At 35.1% G+C, this 13,739-nt stretch overlaps 1 protein-coding gene across 1 annotated transcript in view; it reads right to left on the reverse strand.

Moving 5' to 3' along the window:
• Positions 1 to 13,739, reverse strand: part of LOC144437965 (uncharacterized) — a 30,347-nt gene that overhangs the window by 5,478 nt on the left and 11,130 nt on the right. Inside the window, exons 15-27 of the mRNA XM_078126999.1 lie at positions 13,014 to 13,164; positions 12,344 to 12,419; positions 11,684 to 11,836; positions 11,300 to 11,357; positions 10,533 to 10,801; positions 6,768 to 6,797; positions 5,745 to 5,780; positions 3,583 to 4,002; positions 2,862 to 3,181; positions 2,057 to 2,225; positions 1,600 to 1,737; positions 943 to 1,063; positions 530 to 719 (exon numbers count right to left, since the gene is read on the reverse strand). Of these exons, the coding sequence (XP_077983125.1) occupies positions 530 to 719; positions 943 to 1,063; positions 1,600 to 1,737; positions 2,057 to 2,225; positions 2,862 to 3,181; positions 3,583 to 4,002; positions 5,745 to 5,780; positions 6,768 to 6,797; positions 10,533 to 10,801; positions 11,300 to 11,357; positions 11,684 to 11,836; positions 12,344 to 12,419; positions 13,014 to 13,164 (2,131 nt within the window). The remainder of the gene's footprint in view (positions 1 to 529; positions 720 to 942; positions 1,064 to 1,599; positions 1,738 to 2,056; positions 2,226 to 2,861; positions 3,182 to 3,582; positions 4,003 to 5,744; positions 5,781 to 6,767; positions 6,798 to 10,532; positions 10,802 to 11,299; positions 11,358 to 11,683; positions 11,837 to 12,343; positions 12,420 to 13,013; positions 13,165 to 13,739) is intronic.

Genomic DNA, 13,739 nt, shown 5'->3' on the forward strand with positions numbered 1-13,739 from the left:
GTATACAAAATGAAAGACGATCCAAGTTTTGCTTCAAGCACATTAATAAACGTAATAAACATTTATGTGAAATGAATGGATCTGACTTCTGCATAATGAACTGTGTTAGGAATATGAGTGCATTCTTTCCATATTCATTTTACTTAAATCAACACAATACGACACTAAATAGTTTTAGCAATGTGTTCTCTAAAAAAGTCATATTTGCTGGTTCTGTAAACTGTAAAATTTGTTGCCAGGGGTGTCCTTATCATCCCTTGCTTGTGGAAAGGAATGAGAAGAGCGCCCTCAACGGTTGACCCTTCAGTCTAGTACTCCTCTTATAACCATCAGTATAATGCATGGTTAAAGGAGTGTACACGATGATGAGTCTGTCAGTCTAACTGATATAATGTTGTATGAAATACATGTCTCTTCACAAGTACTACTTTCCTGTTCGAGACTAAAGTGATGTGTGATATCACAGTTGTTTCTGACCACACTGTAAGCTTTGATCACACTGTTTAATTATCCTAATTATTAAACCCACCTTTTAATCTTTGGCAAGACCAGCACTGTATTTTTCTTGGCTTGTTTCTCTCTACTCCTCCCTGCTGATGATTCACCAGTCCTCATTCTATCTAGGAATTTCTCTAGCTGCATTTCACAGAAGTAGTTGATGGCTTCAATGGGTGTGGCATTGTCAATGGTAGACTGGTCTGGAGGTGCGTCAAAAGTCACTGCAATGGAACACCAACAAATACATTATACTTTGAACTTCAAACAATGTGTTAACTGTTGTATCCACTCCAGGCAATAAAGGTAGTTAATAAACTTTGGGTTCTGGAATCATTTCATAATTTCAGATAAAATCCAAATCTGAATATTGGGGGAGGGGTAGTGTTCAATTGACTATCTTTATTAGAGAGTACGGGATCATAACTGAACAATGACAATACTTACCCATGAGTGGTCTAGTCTGTGATGATGGTCTAGGTGTCAATAGATCTCTACTACCACCACCACCACCACCACTATCAGCTGTAGACTCTCTGTCAATACCACTACCACTCTCATCATCATCCTGTAGGACAAAGATTGAATTGTTATGATGTCATCATTTTCAACTGTCAGTCAATCACTGTTTGTATTGCTGTGGACACTTTTATTTCAAGACTAAAGCTATTTCAAGATTTGCAAATGTGATATCTCTCAACGCAAGTGAAAAATAGTTGTAAAATACACATATTCATGTTGACTAGGTATGGTGGGTAAGCCTCTGGAAATAGTTGCTGCACAACATCTCTTGGGGTAATAGATGTCTACTAGTGCCCTCATAGCCAGACAATAGGTGTTATATCACAATACATACTCAGACACATATTCTTTCCATAGGCAAAACAAATCACCAGTAGGACTCCCGTGCCACATGAATATTGCCTCAAGGAAAACAGAACATAAATATTGCCCACTCTATGCAAATTGAGGTCATTTATGGCTCACTAGCCAATACCAAATGACACAATTGAAGCCAATCGCTGAAGGCTGTATATAAACACAATGTGTTATAAATGGTACTACTAATAGGAACCCCCTTTTTTGAGGGAGCTTGCAACTCACCCTACTCTCTCCTCTTTTCAGGATACTTCTTGATGGTTCTATAGGGGAGGGTTGCTTACTTCTTCTGTCTGGCATCTTTGCTATCTTTCCACTTAGTTTACCTCGTTTCAGTTGTTCAATAGCTCTTGCAATGTGGTTCTGTTACAGAAAGACAAATCAAAGTAACATCATTTTCTCAACTTTCAGTTTTGATCCTATTTCATTATCATTCTATGTTGAGTTTGAATTTGTTTTCCATTCCAGTTTCATTTCACTTTATGTTTAAATTCATAATAATGGAATTTATTTTCTTAATATCTACTCCCTGCATATAGAATTAAATAATATAGCTAAGAAATCAAATCATAATTCTATACAGCAGTTTCTTCTCTATTTGGGTACAAGTGATGCTAAGTGACACAGTATTGTTATAGCACCCTCAAGAGTCTAAAAGATGCTATTTGACTGTACACCTTACCTTGAACAATTCTAACCATTTATCAATCCAATTCTTGGCCATACTTTTAAGTTCAGCTCTGTGGTTAAATTCATCTACATTCCAAATATCCCAGGAATCCAGTTCTTTAAAGAAATAATCATGTGGATCCTGTAGACCCATCTGGATAAATGAATTCCTAACGTACGTCCTGATGTGATACAAATGAAAAGAAAACACATTATGATATAGTATAGGTTGAGCAGAAGATTGGTAAAATATAAATACGAAATTTTGCATACATGTTATGGACTTGAATCCTTAATACACAATTTCTAAGGCCTCATTTAGTTAACTGAACTGAGAGTCAATACTACATATTATAATACAACATACTACATTAAGTATCGCAATTTAAATTTCATTCTTTGAGAACAAATCATGTTCATACTCTGAATAATTCAGCAAAGTTTGTATTTTTTGCTTTCTGTTTATGTCAAAATATGATGGACTAATTTTGGTTTTATTTATTATTAGTATGTGGATTTGTATGTGATATTGCTGTTTGTCACAACAAACCTCTCAGTACATTCAGTTTTTGTATATACATTTTGTATTTGATTTCTGTACGTTAGGCCGGTGGTCATGGTACTATGGATAAAGCACATTATATATATTAGGTATTTGTACATCTGAACTGATAGAGTAAAAGAACCAAAAAAGTTGCTTTTATTGTTTTGAATGTTTGTGTCATTTTTTAGCATGATCTTCTCATGACATCTTTATGTACAATTCAGTCCATCTCAACATTTCTTCATTACAACAATATATTAAACCATAACTGTACCTGACTTCTTCATCCCCATCTAAGTACTGTACAATCATTTCTACGATTACAGACACATTAGGTGCACCCATAGACTGTAGAACCCTTAGCGCTTGTAAGATAAATGCCTTCTGGTCCTCATCCTGAGCAGACGGTGGACTGGAAGAATTCAACAAAGCTAGCATATTATCAGCTACTTGTTGCGCATTAGCTATGCCATCCTGTGTATGTAATGTCATCAAGGCATCAGCCAGGAGACTTTTCATTTCGTAGTCTGCAATCTTCTGTAGTTTGAGGAGTGTTGCTGTGAATGCAGATACTGTCCATGGTTTAGGGAACGTCTGTAATATACAAAGACAAGATACACTTTACTATGACACATAAGTACTTGAATCAAAGTTATGATACCACTGACAGCGTTGATATAGCTTTGACTTCTATATGCAAAATCACATACTCAAATTGTGACAATAAAGGTACAGACATCAGAAACTGAACAGAAACTGCTTTAAACTTAATCAAAAAGGTTTGTTTATGTACTTCTATTGAAGGTACACAGTTTGTAAATTTTAAGGTTTTCACTAACTGTACTTTGCTTTGAATAATCTTTCTGTTATTCCAAATACTGAAGCATGTTGCATCATGTCTATAGTTGAGTTAATTTCAAGATATTCAAGGAAATTGCCATCTTTTGTGACATTTGTCTTGAGTCAAAAGTAAGGTCATGGGGTAATAAACTTACACCTGGCCCAGCATTAGGGAAGTATTTCTCAAACCATTCAGCTCCCTTGAATTGTGCAATGAATCCTGGTAGAGGTGTAGGTGGTCTGGGTGGGGATGGAGTGGGTGGCGGTGGAGGCTCTGGAGAAGGTGACTTCTCTTTGGGTTTGGAAACAAATTTCTGAATAGGTTTCCTGGGTTTCATAACTTTGGGTTTAGGAGGTGGTTTGGGTTCCTCTTTGGGTTCTTCCTTAGGTTCCTCTGGTGGGGGTGTAGGTGGAGGGGTTATGATCTCCTCCTCTATAATCTCCTTTGGTGAAGGCGTCCTTGTAATGTCTATTTCAAGTTGTTTAAATAGCACTGACTTGGGTGTTGATTTGGGTGTTGCCATTTCGGCCTTTTCTTCTTCCTCCTTGGCCACCATATCCTCAATTTTCTTTGCCTGTTTACATCAGTATAAATTGTTAGTAAATGCAACACTTCATTGGTCAAATCACAGAAGACAGAAAATTTAACAATGATGTCCATGCTGCAATAAAATCTATGTGACAATATATTTAAAAGTCAAAGTTGATATGATCAAAACACTCTTCAAACCGTGCACAAAATCATGCAAAGCCAGAAATGAAATCCTGTCAACGATTAATGAGATGTGACTTTGGTTTATGAAAACTATACGTTTGATGGACTGGATGAAATACACACATCACTTCACACTTGATATGAATGCTTTATGACAACACTACACAGCAACACACATATGGAGATGAATATGATGAAGTGTTTCAAATATGGTGATTCCCTTTATTTGTTTCTGTAACAGTATGATACCTTTTAGAAATGCACCTACTCAACAATGTACAGAATAGGTCTATAGGAAGGTACACAAGTCATTTGATGCAGACTGCGTGTTCATTGTGCCAAATTTGTGGCTGAGTTGTGAAACAGACCCACCATCAAATTAGGCCTATTTTGAAACAATTTTGTAATCTTATGGTGGTGGGCTCAGTTTGGCATTTGCATCCAAAACTGCAGTTCAGTTTTTATTTTAACATAGACTTCTCACTCCAAGGTCTATGGTTATATGCATGCATGGAATATTCAAGGAATCACCTTTGACCTATTCTTAATCTACACTGCTGGAGTGTGCTTTTCTATAGGTATGTTGTTGTTTCAAGTGGGCATATACATCCAGTGATTGATGTAACACTGGCACAGAAACTCAATTCTATTCCATATCTGGTGTGTGTTTGAAAGCTCTGCTCCACCTGTCCATGTGTCCAATGTAGTTGTGTATCTTCTCTGTTGTCCTGGTATACATGTCATGGTAAACCTACTGGTAACTTACAGGCCTTAAAAATTACTAACCTAACATGTGATGCAATGTGATATAATGTAATGTGGTATGAGATGTGATGTGATGTGATGTGATGTGGTGTAATGTGATATGGTGTAATGTCATGTGGTGTGATGTGACATGATGTGATGTGCTGTGATGTGATGTGAAGTGCGATGCAATGCAATGCAATGTGAAGAAATCTGTGACCTAGCTGTGACCAGCAAGTGATAGCTTGTGTACATACATAGTAGAATATTGCAATGCTACAAACCAGCTGACAACCACAGAATAGATATCGGGTCAATTTTGTACTTTGTCAAAATGTACAATGTCATCCCTGAATGAATGGAATATGAATGGAATATCCTATCTATTATGTTCAATGGTGGGACCAATTCCACTAATCAAAAGATGGGGATGACTAGGTTCAACTTCACTGAAAGTGACTATCATCAATGCCACTATGGTTGAGACAATACTGAATACCCTTATATTTGCTCATAATTTTTTCAATGTTAGATGTGATCAAAGTTTGGACTTTGTACTGAAATATGAACTTCAATGAAGTTCTAAAAACTTCAAACATAACAATATTATGAAAATCTGAAAAGTTTACAAAAACATCATAACTATAGTCTGAGAATCAAAGTGGTTGTCAGCTGCTGAGTAGAATAAAAATGAAAAAAATGAAAATTGTGTCAATGTCACACTTTGGGGTGCTAACAAAACTCTACAAGGCTTTGACAAAGTGATGAAAAAAAACACTCCACACACACAATCAAACAAAAAGCAACAGAGTTTGGTGGTGGTGTAAAAATGAAGACTCAGTGGTGTATTTTTTTTACCTCTGGCGTTGGTGTTGGTGAAGGAAATACATATTCCTTCACAATGAGATAAGCGATTAGATACAGAAAAGAAAACATGCAGCATATTCATTAATTTTACATTCAAAAAGAGGACGGTTAAAACTGTTGTTAAAATTTCGACCAAATAGTTTTAATAAGTTTACATTCAGCAAAAAGAGGGCAGTTAAAAATGTTATTAAAATTATGACCAACAGTTGAGCAATGTCCATTATTGTAATAAAGTATATGTAGTTTAGCAAAAAATTAGCAAAAAAATGTGACCAAATTTGCATAGAGAAATTACGATCAGAAGTTGAATGATGCAAAAATTCCAGAACATTATATTAGGGTGAATGTTTCAGGCTGATGTGATTGATGTGTATAGTGCGGCAAGTCTCTGTTCGGTGACATATTTTTTTAGATAGTGTACTTGTAATTCATGCAATGTGTTATTTGTTAAATTTTCAATTATTGTGTTTTGTATCTGAGTGAATGAAATCCTTGACAATATTATATTTGTATTGAATCCAGAGTTGTGTACAGTAAATATTTCCATTAATTGCAACATACAGACATCCACACACAAGAATGTTACATTAACTCATGTATACATGTGCACGTGCACACATGCACGCATGCATGTGTGCACACAAACACTCACGCACAATGCACAGATGCACTTACGTAAGTGCATGCATGCTTATGTGCAACACACACACACACACACACACACACACACACACACACACACACACACACACACTGCACAGATGCACTTGTAGTATGTTGAATATGTTCACACAACATTGGTCAGTAGATCTCCTTTTACATGTAATACATGTTAAACAATAGGGACCCTGATATACTCAACATTCACAAAGACAACACGCTCTTACAGAAAACATTAACACCTTCACAACCATCCTTCCATCTTTCTCTCTCATTTCAACAGACTTTGTACACTACGACACACTACAGAAGACCCACAAAACATGGAAACAAATGAAAGAATGCTAATAATACCTCTTCATCATCACTCCAGTAAAAGACACGCTGCGACGTCAGATGTGAAAATAGAAATTTCATTCAACATGGCAAAGGGGAGTTGGGAAAACACAACACACTAATAGAACTATACAACTATAAACTCTACAGATACCGATGAACTAAATGACCTTAGTATAGACTGCTAATATTATGGGATATGAATTGTCAGGGGGTGTGATGATGACATGCATTATACATGTAATGTGTCAAGTTACGACAATTGAGTGCCAGAATTGGTATGACCCTGATCCTCCTTAACATTTCATGCATTATATACCTGTATCCTTTACTCCATACCTCTTGTCCTCCTTAGTAAGTACTAATATTTCAATTTAAAAGATGGAAGAATTCATTCCGGTTTGATAGATTTGTTTTTTTAGCAAATATGATATAAAATACCAATATACAGAGATCAAGAAGAAAACCAGGAAATTATATATTTTGATACTTGCTGTATCATAAACTGGCAATTGAATATAACTTAAAGATAAATATAGTTAGCAACTATTTTAGACAATGGATTTTAAAAATTCCCGAAAGCAAAGTCTTTTTTTTTTTAACTTACCATACTTGTCACATTTCTGATTTAAAAATACAAAAAGCTCTTTTTTCCAGCCAACGTTTTCCATTGATTTTTTAGACATATTTACGTACAATTCTTCCATCTTTTAAAAGGAGGTGTTATATCCCCAATATACAAACCTTATTATACTGTCTACACACATTACATACATGCTATCATACCGTAGACACTTACCAATATTACTCATATCAATAATTAGTAGTCTCTGAGGTAGTTCTTTGAGTATATTATTAATATAAGATAAGTTGACTTTTTTGTGGGTTATAAATAAACCCCTATGTTGTGATAATGTGTCTTTGAATTGAATGTGTGTGACTCATTTGCCACATGCCTGTAGTATCTTTTTTTGGAAACCTTACCAAGTCTTTTTGTATTTGGTTTAAATAAAGAACTTTGATAACAAAGTTCTTAAAAATGATGGCAGTTGAAAAAAACCCTAAATTATAAGTAGCAACACTTGTATACATTGTAAACATCTATCCCATTCACATGACTAGGTGAACTTGAAATAACTGAGTATACTACTACACAATGAAATGTTTCTCAAAGTAGTCTGTAAGGTATGCCGTGGCGGGACGCCCTCACACATCGGTCAACCCCTCTCAGAGGAGGCTGGTGAGAGCAGAACAATAAGACGTATCTTACAGTCTACAATAACTGCAGCTATACTATTATGCTGAACTTGAAGCGACTACAGACTATGGGTTTCAGAAACCAGTCTGAACATTTTCTCAGTTTTTGGCAACTACAATTTTAGTCAAGATGTTTTCCCTGAAGTAGGGCCCCTATTGTTGCTATAAAAGTTCAATTTCTGATGTTTTACTGGGCATGTCTACATTCTTTTCGTACATTAACAATTCTTTGATCCAGATATATTGACTTGGAAATGTGACTTGAAATAAGTTGTAAAATAAACAGGCATACGGCAAAGTATTGTGTCATGTACGGAACCCTAGTGAAGAATACTAGAATGTCAGAAGATCCTATGGTACTATAAACACAGCATTCAAGATCACAGCAGAGACAGCACGCCATGGATATACTATATTTGTTGTCAGTATGCAGTACTCAGGATTATCCCAGTGTTGGGGTATATTTGGAGCTGAAATGTTTATAACTTCCAATGTTTTGGTAGAATATATGGTTGAGAATATTAAAAACTGAAAATTTAGTACATGTATGTGATAACTTCAGAATGGTATTTTGCAGGTGAGGATTACTAGTATCCAATACATCAGTACATAACTTTTTGGTAAAATGAAAAATGTTTTGAAGAGAGTTGATTATTTTGCATTAAATTCTCTTCAATGTTAAAGATTAGATTTGATCAAAAAGCCTCTTGAGATCAGGAAAATTTGTAAATAGATTGTTTGAAATGTACTTTTTTTCCATTCATCTACTCCAAAATGTCTGAAGTATTGCATAAGGCAAACTGTTCACAAGTATACCATGGATAATGATTCATGCATTAGACCTAAAAATAAATGACATCACAGCACAGCAAAGCAAAGCACAGCAGAACAACTAGTAATGTTAACGACACACTATGATAAGTTCACAAATCATGCAGTACACCAACACAGCAAAGCACAAGACAAGATAAGACATGACAAGACAAGACGAGATAAGACAAGATAAAGAAAACAAGGCCATCATGCTAATGATGAATGAAAGGGTCACCTCTTCTTCTTCTTGCCTCTGTGGAATGATTGGCGAGGGTGAAATAAAAATAAAAATGTCAACAAAAATTAAAAAACCAAATAAATGATCAGCAAAGTCTATAGACAAGCCCTTATACCCTTTCATAACCGTTTTACAGCTTATGTGTGACAAAGCACACCCTCAATTTGAAGATTTTGTATTCATAATATAATTTGAAACTCAAATTTTGATACCAACCTGTAAACATTGCATATGGTTTTGTTCTGTGATCTCAGTCTACAATCAAATTTAAATATTATATAAAACCAAAACCTTACAAAAAACATGATGATTTTCTTTGACTGCTCTTAGCAGAGACTTGGTAATGAACTATTAGAGATGTATGCAGTCGATTGGATTAGAATCTGATGTGTTCTCAGAAGTGACAAATATGCTGAACTATGTCAAATTGAACGGATTCTTGCTTCGTACATAATTTTGATTTGGTATAAAAAAAATTGCAAAATATGTTCAAATTGCAAATATGTTCATTCATGTTGTACTTTGCAGTCAATCCACTGTTGTATAGAAATTAAATACAAATTCATGCAAACTAACGTATGTAATATTAAGTTGGTTATACAGCTTTTGGAAGACCTTCTGTACCACCATAGCAGGGTTAAAGTTCATTAGTTGCCATTGGCTACACTACAGAGGGGAGGAGCAGGGTAGAATATCAGTCTGTGTTTTGTTAGATAGAGGAGTTACTAACTTCATGGTTAGTATATGTACTGGTGTGTTCAAACTCTAGTTCTGTAATTTTTGAATTTTTGTCACACAGGAGAACAGGTAATGGTGGGAATTCTTTATGATATTTAGAAAAAAAATTAGGGAAAATTAACCATAAACATTGACTAAAATGTAGTCCTATCAAATGTTAAAATATGACACAAAATTCATGTTACCTGTAATAGATGGGTTAATAACATTGTTCAATACAAAAAACACAACAGGGTATTTTAGTAAAAAAATGACTGAAATGTTTGTTTCAAATTTTGAAATGTATGTTATTGAAACATAGAATAAAATTTCATTAAAAAGAAGCTGAAAAGCAAACATGAAATTTTGGATAGTTACTAGATTAAAATATGTTTTTACGGTGTTGCTAAGCATTTTCACCTTGCTTCTGTGCTTATACACATAAGACAATGATATTGATAAACAAAACAAAAATAAAACAAAAAATACAAAAAAACAACTTGAAATGCACATACTGAAATGCACACATCAAATTTTGAAATGTATTTCATTGAAACATACAAGAACATTTTGTACATATATATGAGGGTAAGAATCTATTGATAACTTGAAATATTGATTTCCCTCTGGGTCTCATCAGAAACTTTCTGCTTTCTGAAACAACCGTCAAACACCCTTTAATACTGAAATACACAATATAAACTATCTCTCTGTGGAAGTGAAAATGTCCTGAAATAAATCAGAATATATTGACTCACCCTCTTTCTTGCATTGATCTCAGCTAGTTGATCTTCAGTCAGGGCCGGTGGTTTCCATGAATCCGATTGCATCTTTGCAGTCTCCTCTGCCGGCCACAGTAGCCGCACAAGGACGGAATTAGGAATAAACCCGGACGGATTGATTGGAAGTGGTTTCTTCTTGGTTACTGTCTCCCCATCTTCATCCTCTATCTGTTCTTCTTTTAACTTTACAGCAGTTGGGTTCGGGAAGAAACCAGTATCATCATATTCCCGGAATGGTGCTTCTCCTGGTAGGAATAGAAGTGACACAGATATGACACAGTTGTGAAAGTTGGATAAGTTAAGAATAAGAAAAAACACAAATGCATCAATTTTGTTTGCTCTAATGTAAGTTAGTTAATATTATTATAATTTACACCTCATTTAATAAATCTGTTGTCACTCATGAAAGGGGTTCCATTTTTACAGTGATTCATTTCACAGCAGATAAGTTCAGTCAAAATGCATACATTAACAGAATGTATATTGCAGACAGTGACTGTCCCCAATTCTGCTGGGGGTAGCAGATATTCATACTTCATTTTCCCTGTAATGTCTGACAATACTGCCATCTATCAGTTACAAGAGACAGTGTACGGTGGGGGGGGGGGGGGGGGGGGGGGGCACTAATTTTTGAACAATGACCTGACCTGTGCTGGAACATAATTATAGTGTATTGCACTTGTAGCATAGTTATTTGTATAGTATTGAGAATCTTGGATGTCACCACAATTGGGCATTCTTACCTTTCTCTTCTGGTACTTCCATAAATGCATTCACATTGAAATAATCATCCTTTGGTACCTACAAAATATACAAAGACAACAAAATGTTCTAAGTAAACATATAGAGTAGGTTTTGTTATATAAAATATGATATTTTACACATTTAAAAAAAAATGTTTTGCAAATTAAAGAGTTACAAACAAGGACTTGGCATATGTTGTTTCATGTTGATTTTTCAAATAGGAAGCCATGACAAAATTGTTTTGTAAATTAAAAATCCAAAATAAATACCCAATCCTCATCATCCATATGACCACTTTAAATGATATACAATGTATGTAACTTGTAAGCTACAGGTATATATCATATTTATAGACTGATATTAATTTTAGTGTTTTTACTTACAAAGATTTGTTCTGGTTTGGGCATTAAATCCAAATATTTCTGGAATGCCTCTTCTCGTACTCTAGGAGGTGGTTTAGGTTTCTTCTTCCGTCCAAATTGTCCATCACGGATTTTCTTCAGTTCACTGTCTCTAGCAATAAGCATGGCGTACTCCTGAGAATTTACAGGAAGAGAAGAAAACAGATGTAATAATTCTACCTGAAACGTTATATTTGCTTAGATGTATGGGATGACTGGTAGGGACTCAGGGAGGAAATAAAAATTGCAACCATGTTCATGACAACCAACAAATTTTGTTTCCTTGCTTGCTTTGTTTCCTTCCTTGCATCATATTATGTAATTAGTTTCAAAATCGAGTCATAGCGAAAACAATTTCAGCAAAATCGCTTATTTGTTTGCCACATAATTTTTACATAAGATTCAATTCAACATGTCTGTTTTGATAATGAACTGTTTCTTGCTTGTTTGTAAGAACTCATCTTGTTCTAGGTACCGTGATTATGAACCATGTTAGAGCCTTTGTTTGAATAGGGCCCACATATCTGTTTCCAATGAAGCTATAGACTGACATCTTGTCTGGTCATCTGCCCACAAACCATAATAGGATTGTTCTTTGTCAATAGAAGTATTCACCATTTCTTGCACCAATTTTGATCTTACCTTTTCTTTGATTTTCTTTTCCCTTGTAAGTTCTTCATTTTCTTCATCTGTCAGAATGTCCATAAAATGATCAAATCTAGAGATGCCAAGAACAATATATTAGAAGTGTATATTCAGTTCAACTGAATGAACGATTGATTGAAACATACTATGACTGAATTTCTACCATACACAAGCCAAGTTGTACATGTTCAAACAGAAAATGTGTAATTTACTTTCTGGTCATTCCATGTCATGACAACATCCATTTCATCCTTTGTTCTACATAGCTCAAAATATGTGTCAAAATGTCACCCACTTTTTTTCTTAAATTAAGCTTGCATGGGTATAACTACCTGTGACTCGTAGTGACATGGCCCCTTATGTCAGTTATGATGGACAAATGAAGAAATGACATTGAACTAAAATCAGTCTTGTGTACCCAAACTAGCATGTCTGCATCATAGGGTTCTATTATTAATAGATAGGATTTTAGAAAAAGCAAAGTCATAAAAATGTGATGATGCATTCAAGTCATTCTGTGACTGATGGCAAGCTTGTGTGTTCATCCACATACAGGTATGCAATAAATGTTTTTGATATAGCACTGTAGTGCAAATACCCCTACAGGTAGTATGTGCACACACCGATGCAAGAACTCACTGGTACTTTTATATGATAATACACCTACTTGTAAAGTGAAGAGTGTGCATTCTTTAATCTCTTGACATCATCATTTGTCATGTAATGTATTAAATCGCCATCATACGGTATTGTCGGTTCATCTACTGCTTCTCGAAACTGCATTGATACCATCTTCATCATGTATGCTTTAGGCATATCTACAACAAAACAAACCCATACGAAAATCTGTTGAATCATGGAAAACTTGAACAAACAGACATTCTATTATGAATGGTATAGGATGTCTAGATTGATAAATTAATTATCTACATGTACTGCTTTCCTTGTTTGTGTGTTAAAAAAGGTGTAGTTCTGGTTCAGTTTAAAACAGTTGTCCAACAGAGCAATAGAAATAGTTGGTTCTGAATATAAGAATACTCGTATGTAATCCTTTTTGCTCCAATGATATTTAAAGACAGCACTAATGCAAGAATCTTGGATTGAAACCATGGCCTTTAATAATGCATCAGTTGATCATGTTAGGATGTGTTTCAATGGATTTGAAGTGACAGTCCAGTTATGTCACCAGCTAGGAAAGCAAGAATGACTGGGTCTTGGCAGGGTTGTAGACCACTGTTAGGGCAGTGGCCACATCCTGGACTCACTACCCAGGGTCTTCTTTATACAAGACATCATGGAGGCAGTCTGTTGGTGATCCTATACTAACTTCACTTCCTTTCATCTGAGGGATTTGTCTACAGACACAAAATACATCACACCTGAACCTTCCCTA

This window comes from Glandiceps talaboti, chromosome 7 (assembly GCF_964340395.1).
Source record: "Glandiceps talaboti chromosome 7, keGlaTala1.1, whole genome shotgun sequence".
Lineage (NCBI taxonomy): Eukaryota > Metazoa > Hemichordata > Enteropneusta > Spengelidae > Glandiceps > Glandiceps talaboti.